Here is a 20,279-nt window from a genome sequence, read left to right as displayed (position 1 = left end):
GCTCAGAATCCTCTAGCAGTCTTTTCCTGAGGCTTGTATCTCTTATACCTAATACTTTTTGGTCTTTATACCTAATACTTTTTGGTCTCTGATCATGGACTCTTTTAGGTCTCCAAAGCTGCATGTCTGGCTCAGCAGTTTGAGGTCTTTGAGAAACCCCTCTATTGTCTCTCATTCTTTCTGCTGTCTCATGTGGAAATTATACCATTCAAAGATTTCATTTTGTTTGGGTATACAGTATTCCTCAAACTTTTTTATTACTGTGCCATAGCTTTTTTATTACTCTGCTTCTGACAGTTGTAGGCTACAGTATTATTATTATTACAGTATTATTATTATTATAGTATTAAATATATTTATTCAGAGAGCTTTCTTAGCTTACTGATCTGGTGTTCTCTCTAGTATTCCCTGGGCCAATGTAACAATTTATATATAACACTCTTAAAGGTATCCACACATCCTTCAGCTTTAAACCTTTTCCCACCATTCTAGTGCTTGTTCACAAGAATAAACTAAGATTTGCCCCTAAAATAACTTCTTACCCCAGTGAATCTTAATCTAACCTGGTTCAGTCTGAGCTTTGTGGATCCAGCAGGGAAAGTTTTGCCAGCTTATGATGTACCCCTGCGGTTTGTATGGTATAGGTTCTGTGAAAGAGGCAGACTCAGAGTTATCAATTGCTCTGAAAATCACCTTAACCACAGGCAATCATTAAAGTAAACACAATATCAAAAAACGTTTATTACCCAGGCTCCAGATTTTCCATTTCCCACAGAAAAATGGAAAAAAATGGATTTTTCCTTTTAACTGAGAAAAATGCAGATTTCTTATTTTAACAGAGAAACACGTGGATTTTGCACCTTTGCAAAGAGCTCTCTGGAGGCTGGCAGAGCTTCTTGCTGCTGTGAGACCTGTGCCACTTTGGCAAGGCAGCCCAGGGGCTGTGGGTGGGGAGTGAGGGGCCTGGACTTGAGTCTTGGTGAGCAGAGAGGGTAGGGGAACCTCTGATTTTCCATAATAAATATCCCCCAAAATCAAATACCCAAATGTATAGGTATTTAGAAGTTATTTTATTACAATGACTGAGGCATTGTTAGGCTTCCAGATTGCTTTAAAATGGTAAATATATCAATAAAACATTGTGTTCAATTGATACCTATCTATATGGTGGCCTTTCATTTTAATTATGGATTTGTGGGGGGGTTGATCAGAGAATTTGCATTTTTATCAGAGAAGTTGCAATATTTAAACAGAGAAAACCAGGATCCCTATTTATTACACAAACAAGAAAAATCACATAAACAAATAGGTGCAGATTGTACAGACTGAATATGAGAAATGAATGCCCCCAAACTGAAGTAAGATCCCACTCCACATTGCTTATTAAAAAGCAGGACCTCTCTGCCCAAAAAACTGCCCCTTTTCTCTCCTAACAGGTTGCTTGCAGGTTACCCCAGCTTCTTCAAGCTGGGGGACTGGATCACTCAAAGCCTAGGAATCACTAGACCAAGAAATGAGAAGGGCTAGGTTTGCTATATGTGACCGCTGATGCTCAGGGTCCATGTTCCCTCCTCGCAGAGACATCTTACAAAACAAAGACTTTTCCAACACAAACAGCTTTAGGTTTCATGATTCGACGTTATGACATCTGGAAACTGAGATCCAGCCAGCTGGCAGAGGGCTGGGGGCAAGAAGGGCAGGCAAGGAGAGGGGGGGCAAGGGGAAACTAGATCATTTCCAGCTTCTTCCCCTTCCCCCATTAGATGTGTGTGATATATTAAAAGTCTGTTGTTCCCTAGCCAGGCTTTGCCTGTGTAGGATCTGAAAAGGACTTGTTCTGCTTTCTGCATCAACCTGCTGTCTAGTGCTCTTTTTAGTCCAGATTTTGGACCCACGATGCATCCTCCTTTTGAAAAAAGTGCACTTGCTAGCTCATGTCCCTTACTCACAGCGTACCAGCTCAGGCTGCTTACCAGTTTCTTTAGGAACAATGGTCTCTCTCCTACCTGTGATCCAGCCTCCCAAATAGCAGTGGACTCAAAGCTAAGCGGCCACCTACTAGTAGAGAATAACTTGAGGCAAGGGGGAAATGCTCCAACAGCAAACTCTCCAAGTAAGTCACGGGGCTGGGCTGGGATGAAAAGGCACAGGGATTGGTTTGTTGAAGCAGGTTATACAGGAAGTAATTAATTGGCAAACAGTTGCTGCCAACATTCCCTATTCAAGATGGAGCCTTTGAAAGTTTTGCTACTCCTGCTGCACTGCAAGTTCACTGTTGCCACCACAGGTAATTCAATTCATAGTGCTGCTGTTTTCGATTTTTCTTATAGCTGTGTGATTTTTTTCAAGTGCTGAGAGATGTGTTCTTGCTAAGAGGAGGTTTCTCAGCATTTGATTTTCTAAGCCAAATGTGTGGCTTGCTATTGTCTTTTTAAGCATGAAACAGGGAATGCTATAATCCTCTGACTTTTGAGGCAGAATGTGGTGGCCTGTCTTCAGGGGTGTGGGTTGCAGCTGTGTTGGTCTAAGGACATCGGTAGACAAGGTTCTTTGGGTGAATCCGGTATCTTTTATTAGACTAACTCAGATAGTTGAAAAAATTCTTCTTAGCAAGCTCTTGGGCACAAACACCCTTCATCAGGCTGAGGTAGACTGTCTTGGCATTCACAGGGTTTATTCCAATGGCCTCGGAAATAACACACACAGGACGAGGCGGAACAAGGCAACTGGGCCTCCAAGGCAGCGGTGATGCAGAGGCAGTGGCAACCTCCAGCTGCCCCCATACTGCTGGTGTATCTGCAGCAGTGGCATCTCAGTGCCTGGGTTGTTTTTCTGGTTGTCCTGCCTTAGTTTCGCTACTAAGCCCAGTCAGGAAACACAAAATTAGACACAGTGACTCAGTCTCTGCTCCAATTATTGCAGAAACATCATGAACTTAAAAAGATTCCCTTCTATATGCATATTGTTTGTACTCTGAGCAACACAGGAAATGCTTATAATAGACAAGAAGGTGAACAGCTTGCTGTAGGTTGAGTAGCTCTGCTGAGTATGGTCAGTAAAAGAGAGGGTTTTGGGGCAACAGGGAAAAGAAAATATTTTAAAAGACAGGAAATGCATCTATAAAGCAACAAACAGCTAGAGTCCTCAGGGCAAAAGTGGGGCTAGGATCTCATTTATGAATCAGACTCTAAGCTGATGTTTAATTATTATTGCTTTTAGACACCACAAACTGCCCCCTCCCCCCCCCCAGTGATGACAGATTTGGACTCTGTACACTGTAAAGAGGTGGGAATGGAATGGCAAGAGCTAAGTTCAGGTTCCTCTGTCCATCTGCACTCTCAGCAATACTGATTCCCTGCTGGTAACATGCACAGGCCCAGACCCAAGACTTTTGTAACTCTAAGATAGCACAGATCCTTGGCATGAGGCCAGATTACTTAGCCAGGACTGTGCTGTAGTGCTTAGGAAGCTCTCTGTCTGGTCATTTGTCCTTCTTCCAGCAAGCCTAAGACAGGCCAGGAACTTCGCCCTAAGGATTTTATGGTGCTTGCAGCAGTGTATGGTGTTTCTGGAATGACTGATAGGCTAAAGTAGTGCTGATCAGGACATGATTTTGCATGCTTCTGGCAGCACACCCATCTCCCAGCAGCATAATATCTGTGGTTAGGCAGGTTGGAGAAAGTTGCAGCCCAGTAGCTCACCAGAGTTTATACCCTGAGCTTCCATGCCATCTGCAGGCTGTAGCTGTCAAGTTTCTCCAGGAGAGTTGCTGCTCTTCCACTAGAAACCATGAGTGTACAAATGCTCAAGATTTTTTTCCTAGAGCAAATATAGCCACTTCAGGAGAAAAAAGAAACTGGGAACCGCCAGGGTTGAATTGCTCCCAGGAAATTTTCTCCTGGGAGAGCAAATATTTGTACATTTCCTTCTAAGAGAAGTCACAGCACAGTCCTCCATCATCCCAGGGTGTTGTTCCTGCCTTTGCCAGCAAGACAGTGAGTACATCTACATGAGACCTTCTACTGTACACTGTACTATTCTAATAAAGTAGTGTCACCATCTACACGTGTGCAATTGCTATGCAGTAGATTAGACTAATGTGCCATTTTCTAGGACCTGTAGCAAACTGCTTCTGGTCAGCCTAGGCATCAGAGGCCCATAGGGGGCAGGGAGAGCTGTCCCAGCTGCCAGGATGCTGCCTACCAGCCATGTGGAGATTGGGATGGGTCCCGATCTCCATGTGCTGGGAAAGCTGTCCAGGCTGCTGGGCCCCACTCTCTATGGGGCTGGAAGGCAGCTGCCCAGCAACCAGGACAGCTCTCCTCTGCCCTGCAGATATCGGGACCAGCTCCCATGACCCCTGCCAGCCTGGGGCTGGCACCTGGGGGAGCCTGGAGCTCCCCTTGGCTGGTGCAGGGGGGCAGAACAGGGCAGGAGCAGCCCTAGACTGAATTCCCATCGAGAGCAAATTTGCTCTTGATACGCACATGTTCAGATGCAAGATGGAGCACAGTTTAATGCATCTGAATTTTCTGCACAGAAAATTCAGGCACATTAATTGCACGTGTATATTACCCAGTGTGTCACTGGGGCTTGATTCTACTGGTCTAACCAAGTAGGGAGCAGGAAATGCATCTCAAAATCCCCACATTGTGCTGCAGGGAGACACAGGCTGACCCTGAGTGGTTGTCTACACATGTTTTAGTGCACTTTTCCTAATGCACATTAAATTTAGTACCTCCAGGCATTTTTACACATGCAAGCGTCACAGCACGGGGCACTTTGAAAAGTGCCTGGCCCTGCAACACTTGTATAAGTGGCAAAATGTGTGTCAGCGCACAGAAAATGGTGGCAGTGCACGTTTGAACTAAAACACATTGGAGGTGCTTTAATTCAAAAGTGCACTGCCACCATTTTCTGCACGCTGACCCACCTTTTGCCACTTATACAATTGCACATGGCACAGCACAGTTCGCCTCAGCTCACATACAGTAGTGGATCTCTGGTGCATCGCAGGACCGAAAAGTAGGTGTATAAATGTCCTCCAGTGTGAGGTACTAAATTAAAGGGCAGCCTAATGCGCAAATGCACAGTAGCCCAAATGCATGCTTTTTGGTTACACGTAATGTGTAGTAGCCTATTTTACAGTGTATTAGTGTAATAGCATAGTTTTTTACATGATGCTTTAATGTGCAGTAAAATAGGCATTAAAGTGCATGTATAGATTCACCCAGCAATGCTTTCACAGATCTCCCAGCAGTGGCTATCGCTGAGCAGCCAGAAACAACCCCACCACACTCCTCTGTCATGTAAACAGGACTGCTGGGATCACCATTACCCTAGTGACAGAAAAAAAACAAAGTTCCATGGTTTTCACTTCAGAGCTCATGACAAGGCCAAGTCTGAGCAGCTGGAGCCTGTACAGGAGGCTCTGGTTAAGCAAAACCAAAATATTCTCTGAGGCTTCCACCAGCATACAAGCCAACAAGGTCTCTGCCACGTTGCTTTTCAGACAATCCGGAGACATGCACAGGACATATATCCCTTGTCAGCCCCTAATCCAGTGACTGAGAGTGACTTGAGATCCTTTGAGGGATGCCATGAGACCTCATGCAATGTTAACGCTGTTAGGTGTGCAAACATGATTCACAAGATAAACCCAGGGATTTCAAATAAGAATCCATAGTGTTAAAAAATGACCTTTTGTGGTCTTTTTGAGTTCTTTGCAATAGAAAAAAAATGCTATATTCTGGAAGTGAAAAGTGAAAACTAAGAGCTGGCATTTTCTGAAGGGTGCCTTGAGCCTAAAAAGTTGAGAACCACTGCCCTAAGCCCATTTCTCTTTGATGAGAGAAGCCCAGGCCCAGGCTAAATGAGTGCAGGCAGTTCCTTGTTTTGACTCTAGAAGTAGATATTGCATTTGTTCCTGGACAAGTTGTGCCTGTGTTTGTCTTGGAACAGAAATATCTCAGGATTGATCCAACTCACTGCCCTTCTAATCAGGGGTTTAAGAGTGGCTGAATGTATTGCCACTTTCCTGCTATTGATTCAATCCCAGGTGCAGAGTTCAGACACACTTTGCAGTGTTCCAGAATAAACTGTTAGCAGGGCTGTGCAAAATGGCACCATTCTGTTTTGACTTGTGTTTCGACAGAATAGCGTTTCATTTTAAATTTCATTTCGATTTGAAACTGCTGTTCCATTTCGTTTAGTCGAAACAGTTTAGCTGTTTTGACATTTCACCCATAAGCTATATTGAGGAAGCTTGAAACAGCCTATAACTTTGTCATTTCTGGCCTGATTTGGATACAACTTGTAGGAATGGTAGTCCTTTCTGAGGGCATGAAGCCTGCCAAGTTTCAAGGAGATAAGTTCAGGGTTTTCAGGGAAACTGCACCTCAAAGTCTTGAAAGCAAAAAACTCATGTCACGTGTATGTGTTAAGCCACAGCAGGGTCAAAACTGCAGGCTTGCTATCCCCTGCTGAGGCCACAAAGCCTGCTGGCTTTCAAGGAGTCAGGTGTAGGGGTTTGGGGGAAACTGTGCCTCTGGCTGCTGACAAGCAAAACTCGCGACATGGGTGACACTGTGTGTTAAGGCGCAGCAGGGTGAAAGCTGCAGGGATGGTAGCCCCTGCTGTGGCCACGAAGCCTGCCAGCTGTCAAGGAGGTAGGTGCAAGGGGAGTCTGAGTTCTGGGGCCCTGCACCTCTAGCTGCTGATAGGCAACATTTGTGACATGGGTGGGTGACACTGTGTGTGTTAAGGTGCGCCCTCACCCAACTGACACCAAGGCAGAAAGCAGGGCAGTTCAAAAAATGCTGCTTTCTTCGCAGTTTTTCCATTCCTCCCCCAGACCACTGGGATAGGAGGGGACCTCAGAAAAGGATGACAGTCACTGGCCAGCTATGCAGTTAATAAAGAGAGCAGTTCTTCCCCCACCCTCCCCCCTTTCCTCCTCCCTCACCTTACTTTAGTTTCTGTTTCCCTGCAGGCAAGCCCAGCTTGAGTTTTGAAACTTGAAGCATTTCAAAATTTTCAAAACGTTTTGACTTTCCTCATTTCGTTTCAAGGTTGTTTTGAAGCTCTCCGTTTCAATGCGAATTTGCTGTTTAGAGCTTGAAATAAGTCGAAACAGCATTAAACAAAACTGCTGGCAAAATTTCACACGGCCCTAACTGTTAGTACTTCTAATTTTGTGAACCTTTTCATTCCCAGAAGATAAACATGGACATCTGAATGACTGCACTTTGTCCTGGGATAAAATGATTTATTGCAAGACAAATGTGATGTCTTCTAGTCTCAAAACCCATCAGAGATTTTAGTTGCTCTGTAGGCTTGCAGGGAGCTACCTGCTGTGGCTTTTTTGCTCACCTACGGTCTAGTGTCTCCCAGATGGAAGTAGAAGGCCTCAAACCCACTTCTGATAAAGTGCTGCTGAGTTTATTCAAGCTGTGAAATATGATTGATTTATTGTGGGAGATTAGCTAAGTTATGGATTGCCCACCTAAGTTCTGTGATATTGGATTATTAGCATCTCATAAACACTCAACCTTGCAGTGTATGGTGCTGTGGGTTGTGCTGCTCTGCAATGTTTCCACTAAGGAAATGATTTACACTGCACTGCATTGTGATATTTATATTGTTGCGTTGAGTTGCACTGTGCTGGGCTACACTGTGTCACACCAATGGCTTTAGAGCTATACTGGTAAATTGCCGGAAAAGATGCTCTCATTTTGGAATAGCTGGCACTGCCTGGTGAACTCTTTCAATAAAACTATAGCAGTGTGAGTCTACCATCATAATACTTTATGACTCATGACTCCCCCACTGGCCAGCTTTTCCAGGTGATTGTTTTCACTGCACTATCGTGTTTCTTTTGTCTTTGTTAGGTCACTTTTGGCATGTCACAGACCTCCACTGGGATCCTGAGTATACCATGACAACAGATCCTCTCAAGGTGTGTCCATCTGCTGGATCCCAGCCAGTATCCAGTGCTGGGATGTGGGGAAATTACCTGTGTGATTCTCCCTGGAGTCTCATAAACTCCTCCATTTATGCCATGAAGAACATTCTGCCTGCTCCAGATTTCATCCTTTGGACTGGGTAAGGAAGCCATGCCCAGCAGTGGCAGAAAGGACATGATCACAAGATAAACTTATGAATGTCATTGTTGGGATGCCATGTACAGGAGTACTTTCAATTCCACTCCCAGGGAAATGTCAATAGCTTAGCATTAGTGCTGTTGCTCTGTGGTCAGCAATTGCAAACAAATAATTGTAGTCACATCTTCCTTTCTGTTCTTGAAGACAACTATCTTCTATTGCAAATGCCAACTGTTCATACTTCTCTCCCAAAAGAATCCCCACTGGCTTGGCTGTACAACCATGAGATTTTAAAGATTATAAAGTCTGAGTTGCCATGCGCACCACTAACTGCACCACAAAAGGCTGTCCCTGTTGTGCTACACAGGCTGTTCTGGTCCACTGCTAGCTGTATCTGATATTTGTGCTGTTTTCTAGTGATGATACACCTCATGTCCCCAATGAGAGACTCGGAGAAGAAGTGGTGCTGGAAATAATTGGAAATCTGACTGCTCTGATAAAACATGTATTTCCAGGTATGATCTGGCAAACAATGAAGGGGGAAGTGTAAGGACTATCTCACTCCAGTGCCTCACTGGGAGGAAAAAGCAGTTTGGGTATGCAGAGACAGGAGAGCTAGAAAAGGAGGGCCATCTAAGGGATCAGAGCATAAATGCAGCAGGCACTAGAGTTATTTATGTCATTCCTATAGGTTGTAGGGGAAGTAAGGAGGGTATCTGGCTTGTCCTCCTTGTTCCTAGTTACCTTCACTGCTGAAAAGAAAGACACACTGTGAGAGGGGAGCTTTGAAAACAAGCAACTTTTAAAAAATTCAAGGTGGAGAAAAATCTGACAAATCTGCTGCTGCTTGAACCTGTGTGGGAGAAAGCATTTTACCAGCTCCATGGCATCTTGGTCTTGGTACAGAGTCTAAATGTACTACATCCCCTGTTCATGGCAGCACAAATATGGGGCCTTCTCCTGAATGGTGCTGTATCCCACTGTCAGACCCCTGCACCATTTTATTACCTCCAAAGCTGTAAGCTTACTTGGCATTCTTAAGCATTGGTACTCTGAAGCAGGCAGACATTTCTTAATGTTTCCTCTTTTGTTTCCCTGTAGACACTAAAGTCTATTCTGCAATGGGCAATCATGACTTCCACCCCAAGAACCAGTTCCCAGGGGAGAGGCACAGGATCTACACCAAAACAGCTGAACTGTGGCACTCCTGGCTCAGCAAAGCTTCCCTTTCAACGTTCATAGCAGGCAAGCCCTGAACCTCTGGTACTGCTGCCTCATGCTGTCTGCATTGCTGAGATGAAGGAAAGTTCCTGAGCTATTCTTGGGGCATGGTTTTCTTGCTGTGCTGCTAGCAGTGTTGCCATCCATGGAGATGGCAGTTTTGGGGCCATATCTGCACCTGGGGGAAGGGCCTAACCTCACACCACTCACATGTGCTGAATTCACTTTCTCTGGGGAAAAGAAAAGCCACTTCCTCATGTTTTCTTTTCTCACTACCACATAAAAGAAAGTCCCAGTGCTGTGCCTCAGTATAGAGGAACCGGAGGATTGCATTGTAATGAATATAAAGGGGATGTTTTAAGGATACTGCTGGACCCAGATGCACCAAGTTCTTTCTGGCTCTCTAGTGCCTAGACTGATGTCTACAGACTGTCATCATCACACTACATCAGGGGTAGGCAACGTTTTTTTGGCCGGAGTGCTGAAAAACACCACAATGCCTACCTTGGAAGATGCTGGATTGCCAGCATGCCAGAAAAACAAAATGAGGGCAGGGGGTACATGGCAGGACATCCTGCTTGTGCCGCTGTCAGCAGCTACCCTGGCTCTGGATAGCTGCTGGAAACTGGGCTGCTCCCAGTAGGGCTTGCAGCATCCCAGCTGCGTGCTGGGAGCAGCCCGGGCTCCTGGCTGGCAGCAGCTACCCAGAGCCAGGACCAGCTGCAGCCAGGAGGCTGCAAACAGCTGCACTGGGCTCTGGAGCCCCAGCATCAGCTCTGTACCAGAGTGCACACGTGCCTTGGAGCAGGTGGTGGGGGATGGGCCTGAGGCAGTGCAGCCCCGGTCTCTCCCCCACTCCCAGCACAGAGCTGGTGACTGGACAGCTGTTTGTAGGCAGGCTGCAAACAGCTGCACCGGGCTCCACAGCTCCAGCATCAGCTCCATGCTGGTGGCAACTGCGTGTGCACCTGGGGGCGGGCTGCACTGCCCTGCTGTCTGCTCTGAGGTGCATTTACAGTCACCGTCAACACAAAGCTGATGCTGAACTGTGGAGCCCGGTGCAGCTGTTTGCAGTCTGCCCACTGCTTGCTGCAGCTGCCCAGAGCCCAGGCTGGCCACAAACAGCTGCGCCGGGCTACGGAGCCCAGTCACCAGCTGTGTGCCAGGAGCGAGGGAGAGACCAGGGTTGCACTGCCTCAGGCCCTGCCCCCACCATCCGCTCCGAGGCATGCATGCGTGCACTGGTACAGAGCTGATGCCTGGGCTCCAGAGCCTGGCACAGCTGTTTGCAGTCTCCTGGCTGCAGCCGGCCCCGGTTCTGGGTAGCTGCTGCGGGCTGGGAACCCAGGCTTTTCCCACCAGGCAGCTGGGACACTGCAAGCCCTGCTGGGAGCAACCTGGGCTCCATCGCTGCCAGCAGCAACCCAGAGCTGGGGCTGGCTGGGGCGCGCCAAGCAAAATGGCCTTGCGTGCCATGCTAAGCACGTGTGCCAGGGGTTGCGGACCCCTGCACTAGATCTTCCTTAACCTTGCTTGACTTAAGCAGCCATGGAAAGAAGTGCTGGCTATACTGCAGGAATTTTGTTCCCTTAGCCAATATTTATCAAATGAACAGAAAACTCTCAGACATGTGCAGGACCACACTGGGCTTCTTTATAAAGCATATCCTAACCTTTGCATGACCTAGCAGAAGGTCTGAGAGCACCGGTGCAGAAAGATCTGAGCAGACTACCAGATGATAAGTGCAGCTGGCAGCAAAGATAGCGAAGGAGTCAAACAGTGTAGAGTAGTGACAGAACAGATTAGGAATTAGAGAAGTAAATCAGAAGGGCTGGATTGGATGCACCCTCAGGTACTGAAGGAATTGTCTAAGGAAATTTCAGAGCCATTAGCTATTCTCATTGAAAACTCATAGATGAAATAATTGTATTTACAAATACAGACTGTGGAATGACTGGCTAGGCTGCAGTACTGTGGAGAAGGACCTGGGGGATCTGGTGGACCATATAAGCCACCAGTTTGCTCTTGTAAAAAAATAAAATGAAATAAAAAAGGCAACAGTATATTGGGGTGTATTAATAGGAGGGCCACCTGCAAGTCAAGAGAAGTGATTCTTCGGCTGTTTTCAGCACTGGTGAAGCCTCACATGAAGTACTGTGCCCAGTTTGGGACCCCACACTTCAAGAAATATGCAAACAGATTGGAAAAAGCCCAGAGGAGAGCCATAAGGATGATTAGGGGCCTGGGAAGCAAGATTTATGAGGAAAGGCTGAAAGAACTAGGATTATTTAACTTGGAGAAGAGAAGACTGAGGGGGAATTTGATACCAGTCTTCAAATACCTGAAGGACAGTTATGGAGAGCATAGATATGGGTTTATCTCTGGCTGCAGGGGACAGGACTAGAAGCAATGGCCTCAAGCTGCAGCAGAGGAAATTTAGGCTGGAGATTAGGAGGAACTTTCTGACTGGGAAGGTGGTCAAACATTGGAACAGGCTACCTAGATAAATTGTTGAAGCTTCATCTTGGAAAATTTTCAAGAGCAGGTTGGACAGACACTTGGCTGAGATGATTTGGTCAGGGATGATCCTTCTTTGAGCAGGGGGCTAGATTAGCTGACCCCATAAGGGTGTGTGTCCCTTTCAGCCCTGCTTTTCTGTGTTCTTATGGTCTTATGACTTTACTCAAATCACGGTGTCATCTGATCCTGTTACAATTAGAGAACTATAACATAGTGTTCAAAATGTTGGCAGTGGCTGGCACCTTGTCCAGATTAGGGCTCTCATCACTTCTGCACAAGTGGTGCTGAACAAGAAGAAGAAATGGGGTGCTGAGAGCACAAATCTTCCTGGCCATTCCTTCATGTCCTTCTCTTGCTGGGTATGTTTTGCAGGTGCTTTCTACAGTGAAAAGCTGGTAAGCCCAAATTCAGCAGGGCGAATTATTGTCCTCAACACTAATCTGTACTACACCCAGAACAGTCAGACTGCTGGTATGGAAGACCCAGGGGGGCAGTTCCAATGGCTGGAAGATACACTGAATAATGCCTCAAAAGCAGGAGAAGTGGTAAAAATGCTTTCTTAAGGGATTCCCTCACCTGCCGCATGCAGTATCTCTTCCACTTCTGAGCCCCCTTTTATCTGAAAGTCTGGATAGCCTCTCCTCTGCTTAGAAACCTAAAGTTAGTCTGTACTCAGCTTGGTTGCTCATTTTGGCAGGTCTATATTGTGGGGCATGTTCCACCTGGCATCTTTGAGAAGAAGCGAAGCAAGCCCTGGTTCCAAAAGCAGTTTAATGAGCGCTATGTGGAGATCGTGCAGAAGCACCACAGTGTGATAGCTGCCCAGTTCTTTGGACACCATCACACTGACAGCTTTCGAATGTTTTACAGCAATACAGGTACCAGTCCTCAGCCTCATGTGATGTCTTCCCCAACAGCCTTGTCCACACGAGCAGAGTGCACATTGCAGATAAAGATTTTCATAGATCACTCTCTGAATGCATTTTCCTGGAAATGGTTGACATTCTTGGAAAGGCTTGTTCTGAATCACAACCCCTGAAGCGGCATGGGCCAGCCTTTGCTCTAGTTTTTTCTGGCATAGAAATGATTTCAGTACTGTGCAGAGGGATACTTATTGCAAACCACTGTCAGCCAGAGGAACCATGCCTATGTAACTATTTGGCCAGACCTCCTTCCTCCCACCCCTTGGCACAGCTAGAACAGTTCTCTGCAGAGGTGCTCTTCTCTCCTGCAGCATAGTGGGATAGCTGCACAGATTTTTCCAGCATGTGTAACCTTTAGGCTGGTGTGCTAACTTATACACCTCTCTCTTTCCCTTTTTGTGTGTGATCTGCAGGGAATTTCCCTGTTACACCCCTGCTGTTTTATCTCAAGCTGGAGAGATAAGTGCTGTACATTTGGCTCAAGAGGTCCCCACTTTGGCCCCTAGTGTCAGCCAAGATGATGGCTGGCTGTGCTTTGTGAATGTAGCTAGGCAGTCCTTAACGTGGCTGACAGATGATTGTGTTGGGGAAAAAAGCGACTGTTTGTAGTGGGTGGTCAGACAGAAAGACCACATGCTGGTGACCCCGCATGGTAGTTGTAGTGTGGACTGGGCTCTACCCACTCATGGACTCTTTTGCCTTTCTGGTAAAGGTTCCCCAATCAACAGCCTGTTTTTAGCCCCTGGAGTGACTCCCTGGAAAACAACGTTACCTGGTGTACACAATGGAGCCAACAACCCAGGGATCCGGGTATTTGACTATGAGCAAGACACACTGCAAGTGAAGGTAGGAAATACCTCCCACATTCTGTAGTGTAGCAACATGGGGGATGATTTGATTAATGCCTTCACAGTGTATTAATAAAGAGCCAGGGACAGCGTAAGTCCAGGGATTCAGGGGAGTTGGAGGCAAAATATTCCAGCATCACAGTTCACAGGCAGGTTTGATTTCAGTAGGGCAAAGGCAGGAAGTGGAAGTGCTGGGGAAGGGGGATATAGGACAACAGGTTCCCAAACCAAGCCACAAGAGTATGTGCATACACAGGCACTTCTGGTGGCTTACTATGTCTCTACTCAATACCTGCCCAGCCACATACCTCTGCTTTCTGTTCTCTATGCATCATAGGTGTAAAGAGGTAGTAAATGCCTCACACCAGCGCCTCTGAATGGGAAAGCTTCTATAGCTAAGTCCTTAGATTGGTTGGATTAAAACAAACAGTGGAGCATTGTTTTTCTCCTTTTTGTCCTAAAGCTATTCTTGGTTTCCTCTTTCTTGCTGCAGGATATGGTGACTTATTATTTAAACCTCACCCATGCTAACATGGTGGCCCCAAGATGGGAGAAAGAGTATCAGCTGACGGAAGCCTTCCAGGTCCCTGATGCCTCTGTACACTCCATGCATACGGTGTTGGAGAAGATCTCTAAGGACAAACACTTCCTCCAACAATACTATCAGTTTAACTCTGTCAAGTACGACCTCACAGAATGTGATGAGACCTGCCAGACTGACCATGTATGTGCAATTAGGGAGGTTGATTTTATGAAATACGATGAATGCATTAAAGTTAGGAGCTTTGGTTCTGCATCTGCTATCCCAGCCAAAGCTCTTGCATTCCTCTGCTTACTCTTGGGACTCCTCAGTTTCTACAGGAGCTCTTGATGACCCTGACTAGTCCCCAGCTAGTAAGGAATGGTATCCTGCCTGATGTCAGCCTCTCCAGTTCCTAGCTAAAAACCCAGGTAAAGGCATTCATGTCCCCACTGTAGTGGTTGCAGAGGTCACTTCATGAGATAGCAGGTCAAGTAAAAGGTGAGGCTTGACCTGCTGACATGTGCAAACCCCAAACTGTCTTTTCTCTAGGATTTCACCTCCAGATAGACAACCCAAAATCAGGGCATACTTCCTAACGAGGACACAGCTAAAGTGAGTGGTACGAGGTAGCAGCAAGTTAAGCATGGTTTATCAGTCAAGCAAGTCGTATTCAGTTCTTTGCTGTGGGAATTTGGATAAGTCTCTTGGGCTAAGATTTTCCAATATCAGTGCCAAAACTTAGGCTATATTAGAAGTGGTCTATTTCCAAATGCTGGGAACCCAGCAACTCTTACTTAGGTCAGTGCATGACCAGCGCTCCTGAAAGCACACCATTTGTTTAAATTCCTTAGTATGGATGGCAGAGCATGACTTAAGGCACTCATTTTAAATTTTTGATTCTTAGTGACTTGGGTATTTTTAAGGAAACCTGGGGCACTGCTTCCCCCTCACCCCACACTGATCCCTGTGTCAGGCAGGAGGGGTGGTCCCCAGCCCAGTCCAGCCCACCCTACCCTCTGCCACAGCTCAGAAGGGCACCAAAGAGCGCCAAAATACAAGTTTGCCCAGGGTGCCACACACGTGCACATGAGCAGCCCTTGTCCACAGCACGACTCTCCCCCTGCCCCATCCTGCCTTAGCCTGGCCACTCCCTGCCCCTGGCAGTAGGAGTGGTGCTCACTCCACCCCACCCGCCCTGCCTCCAGCCACAGTTCAGGAGGAGCTGGGCAGAGCAGTGTGGATGGCATGGCCTCAGTCTGGGACCTTTGTTTCCATTTTCACTAATCAGTTGGGACAGTGGGATGGCCCACAAAATCCAGGACTGCCCTGGTCAAACTGGGATGTATGGTCACCCTATTCATGACCGACCTCTGCTCTGTGTCCAACCTGACTGCTTACCTTGTAAAGCACCTTGAGACACACAAATGAACCGCAACATCCTGTCTGTGGACACCTCCCTTCCTATTCTGATCAACTCATCCCAATTCCCGTTCTGTCCAACATTACAAGGATCACCTCCTGTCCCATCTGTTATGTCCCACCTCAGGTTCCCTTCCATTCACATGCATGTAGATGCTTGCGTTACCTAGGGCAGGGGTGGGCAATTATTTTGGGTGGAGGGCTGCTTACTGAGTTTTGGCAAGCCATTGAGGGCCACATGACAGGCAGGCAGGGGCAGATGAAAATTAATTTTCTAAATTGTTAGGGGCCCCACAGGCCAGATAGAATGGTCTGGCGGGCCACATCTGGCCCACAGGCCACATTTTGCCCACCCCAACCTAGGGGGTAAGATTAAATGATGGACATCCTTTCCAGCCATACTTCTCTATGATTCTATGATGCAGCAGCTGCTGTTTGGGAAGGAACTGTCCAAAAAGGACTGAATCTACCTTTACTTGACTTCAGTGCTGTTCAACACATGGAGATGTGGGGGAGGAGCCCTCTGTCATGGACAGCCACTTGTGACCATGGATAATCATTTTGGGAACACTTGGCTTTGGGATTTAAACACCCAGTCAGATGTACTTACTCCCTTCTAGTGCAATCGGTTCACTTCTGGGCTGAGTTGGCTCAGAGCTCTGTGATCCTGATACTTATATACAGAGTTTACTATATGGATTTTTCAGACCACTGCTTAGCCCTTGAAGCTCTGTTGTAGTAGAAGTGAGTGCTATCATTGCAAGAACGCATGATGCAATCTGTAACAGGCAAGATTTGCAGCAAAGTTCCCCTTTCACTGGTGCTCTACAGGGTATGTGCACTGGGTGAACACTGCCCCACTCCCTTGAGAGTCGCATAGCTCTCCGGTGCCCTGGGCATAGAAACAGGCAATAGCATTACAATAGAAAACAGATTTTTCATATCCATGATCATTCACAATCTGCTTAGTTTGCATCAGGTTGCAGAATTAAGAACATACCACTCAGCTGTCTTGTGGCGTTTACTTCAGCTGGAGTACACCACTGACTGGAGAAGCAGCATCCTCTGAAATAAAAGCCAAAGCAAACAGCTGGAGCACCTCTGCAGTGTTAGGCACCTGTTTGCTACAAACTAGTATACCTATGACTAGTTTGCAAAACCTCTTTGAAGGAGGGTTGGGAATGTCACCCTGCAGAGTCTGGGTTCTGCTATACAGTATACTCAGTCCTAGTCCTATTTTAGTGGGATATCTCCCAGGAGACTGAGACACACAGTGAAAGTAAGAAAAGCTTAAGGGCACTTGTATACGTGATGGGGGTTTAGTACCCCAAAATCAAAATGGTGGGTTTTCAGTTGTGATGATTAAAAACCCACCGGTTCAATTTAGGGGCTTCCATCACTGCTACGGAATTCTTTTTTTTTTTTCTTTCATGGATCCTGCCTGCACCTCCTGTGGCGGGGAGCAAGCTGCTGGGGGGCCAAGTGGCCCTTGAGCTGCAAGGGGCCACGGTCCTTCCCTCTGCAGCAGAAGCACCCCCTGGGGCTGGCCAGGCAGGGTGCTGGCAGGCGGGTGCTGCCCCTGGGTGAGCTTGGGGAAGGGTTGGATCCGGTGAGGTGCTGCGTCTGAGCTGGGGGAGGCCAGGGCCCACTAGCACCCTGCCTGGGTGGCCCTGGTACGTGCCACTGCCATAGAGGGAAGCACCAAGACCCGCCACAGCTCAGGCCGTTCAACCTACCAGCAGCTCACAGGCGGGCTCTGCTGGAAAAAAAAAAGTGAGGGGTCCAATCCTTTTTTTTTTCATGGAGCTTCCCTACCTCTCCCACAGGTTGGGGGTGAGCTGCCAGTGGGTCCTGAGCTGCAGGGGGCCCCATTCCTTCCCTTCACAGCAGTGGCAGCCCCCCCCCGGGGCTGCCAGGGTGGGTGGCTAGTGGATAGGTGCTGCTCCAGCTCAGAGGCAGCACCCAGCCCAATCCAACTGTTCCCTGAGCCTGAGCTGGAGCAGCAGCTGCCCACTAACCACCTGCCCGGGTGGCCCCAAGGGGGGCGCTGCCACCACGGAGAGAAGGACGAGGGCTTCCTGCAGCTCAGGGGCTTCTCAGCCTGCCAGCAGCTTGCCCCCCTGGCCATGGACAGATGTGGACAGGCTCCACAAAAAAAAAAAAAAAAAAACGGGATCAGGCCACGTGCCACTTCTGCCTTTAACCCACCTCTCCCGTGGTAAATGGGCAATTTTTGTCATGTGTACAAGTGTCCTGAGAAAGGTGTGTAATAGATGAAATAGAACCTAAGTAGACTGTGCCACCTAAGTGCAAATCTATTTCACCTTGCTCAAGTTCCTGAAAAAATATTACCTTGTTTAATCTTTGTGATGTACCATCATCTTAGCCTGGAGACATATTTTGTACAAATGCACCCAGGAGGAGGAGGATCTATCCACCTTTTGTGCTAAAAATGTTGCAGGGGCTCAAGCCATGTAAAGAGGATCTTATTTAGGTGGTTAAGTCTGCTTAGATGCCTACTAGGTGGAGTAGGATCTGGCTTTATGAACTTATATCCAGTGACCTTATAGTATAGTATAGCTGTGATCAGCCTGTGTCAGTCTGAAACCTGGTCTCTTAATATTACCAGAAAGAGATTTAAGAGTGTGTGTTTTCTGGGAATCTAAAGGCATGCATCAGAGCAGGGATGGACAATTATTTTGGCTAGAGGGCCACTTAATAATGAGTCTGGGTGAGCTGTCGAGGGCCGCAAGGGTAGCCCATGCATTTGACAGGCACCACACCCCCTGGTTGCCATCTAGGAACTGAGAGTCCCACCTTTAACCCCTGACCTTTTGACATTGAAAATCCCTGCCTTGGCCCTCCCGGCAAGTACTTCTTTTGAGAGGGGGGTTTGCCATCTTCTAATCAGAAAAAAACCCAAATCATATACTAAAACTCAAACATCTATTATAACATATTTTAATTTTTTTCAAAAAATATTTTTGTCCTGATACAATATTTTGTCCAATACAAATTTATTGTATTTTTGTATGCAGTATGTGTTTGTGTAAAGTATATAGAGGTGATTGCATAATAGCTCAAAATAAAGTCTTCCTTTTGTATAGTGTGGGGGGGGTGCAGTGGGGGAGTATGTATGTATGTGGTGTGCACATGACAGCAAGGAGTGGGTTCAGGCTGCTGGCTCCATCATGTGGGGCTCCCTCCCGTGATGCATGGCTCCGGCCGAGTCCTGGGAGCTGCACATGAACCAAAGGACATTCCATGCGATGGAGCTGAGCCAGCCTGGGCTCCATGCTCCCACCAACCGAGGCCTTGGTGCAGGCCCTGTGCTCCTGCCCAGCTGCAGCTTCCTCCCCGCCATCCGCCACCATTTCCCTACCTGCTGCCTGGAGCACTGCAGCAAGGACAGGAGGAGGAACCACTGGAGGCTGGGGAAGCCAAGCAGTTCCCTGGTGGCTGCAACAGTGGCAATAGCTGCTTCACCCAGCAGCTGTGCATGTGGGCCAGGGCCAGGCCGGGGCTGGAGCCCTCCCATGGGGAGGGTAGGAGCACAGCACACTGCCCCACTGGGAGTGGGCAGGGCTCAGCCCCATGCAGAGTACAGCAGGGGCAGCTGGGGGCCAGGCCAGATACAATTAATTGGTGGGTGCCTGCCTGCAGGCTGGATGAAATCATCTGGTGGACTGAATCCAGCCCGCAGACGGTATTTTGCCTACCCCTGTATTAGAAGTACCTGCATGTGGTGGCTCTATTTAAACAGCCATGGTGTGGAATGTGAGGTAATAGCTCATGAGATACTTGATTTTCCATTACAAGTACCTGTCTCTGACAGACTGTCTCACTATCAAGGCCACCATCAATCTTGCTCTCACCTGATGTGCACCCAAGGGCTGGCACAAGCAGACAAATATTTGCCCCTAGCTAGAACCCCTCGAAACACATGGCTTGAGATTGCTATGACCACCTGCCAACTCCCTCCAGCTGTGTGTGCATGAGGAGGAGGGCAGCAGCAGCAGCAGCAGCAGCAAAGAATCTGCAGCATGAGGTTCTGCCCTTCATGCTCCTAGAAAATCACCACCCACCACGCTGGGTTTACAGACTGTGTTTGCTGAGAAGGCCTGGGGGTGCTCTGAGGGGCTAGGAGGGGAGAGCAGGCCTTGAGCATGGACTTGCACTGTTCATCTGTACTGAGAGAAAAAGCCAATTCTCTGCTTCATTTCCTAACTCCAGGTCCTCCTCCTCTGTTGCCAACCTGCTTGCTATTGTTCACAAAAAAGTGCATTTATCTTTCCTAATGAGTAGTTTACATCTGAGTGAAGGTCATAGAATCAGTTTTTTCATAATGATGAGAATGAGGAGAAGGGGCAGGGCTGGTCGGGGAGCTGGGCCTTGGTAATCCTGGGACTTGACTGGATAGCACCACGCTGTGCATTAGAAGGGTGGGATGGGGGGTTGGGCAAGCCACCATGGACCTCGGGGTGATGTCTTGGCCTTATCTTGAGTTCCAGGTGTGAAACCAGGCACAGCTGGGCAGTGGGAGTAACTTTTGCTCAGGCACTGCATGAGGGGTCGTTTGGGCCATTACCATAACCCAGGGGTGGGCAAAATGGTGGATCCAGCAGGTGGGGCCATAACAGCAGCAGGGCCATGACAGCGCCAGGCCAGGGTTTCCATGGAAACAAGCCCCAGCAGCGCTGGCAGGACATGTGGCTAGGTTGGG

The 20,279-nt window shown here is 47.7% G+C and overlaps 1 protein-coding gene across 1 annotated transcript; it reads left to right on the top strand.

Annotated features, from left to right (window-relative positions):
• Positions 1-2,141: 2,141 nt before the first annotated feature.
• Positions 2,142-15,727, top strand: SMPDL3B (sphingomyelin phosphodiesterase acid like 3B). Its single transcript, XM_019512110.1, has 8 exons — positions 2,142-2,287; positions 7,890-8,103; positions 8,520-8,617; positions 9,204-9,347; positions 12,216-12,388; positions 12,541-12,721; positions 13,479-13,612; positions 14,108-15,727. The coding sequence occupies exons 1-8, from the start codon at positions 2,227-2,229 to the stop codon at positions 14,483-14,485; spliced, it is 1,383 nt and encodes a 460-aa protein (XP_019367655.1). The 5' UTR covers positions 2,142-2,226; the 3' UTR covers positions 14,486-15,727.
• Positions 15,728-20,279: the final 4,552 nt, after the last annotated feature.

Source organism: Gavialis gangeticus, unplaced genomic scaffold, assembly GCF_001723915.1.
Source record: "Gavialis gangeticus isolate Ggan-Ray unplaced genomic scaffold, GavGan_comp1, whole genome shotgun sequence".
NCBI classification, from domain to species: Eukaryota; Metazoa; Chordata; order Crocodylia; family Gavialidae; genus Gavialis; species Gavialis gangeticus.
This window is presented reverse-complemented; position numbering and strand designations above follow the sequence as displayed.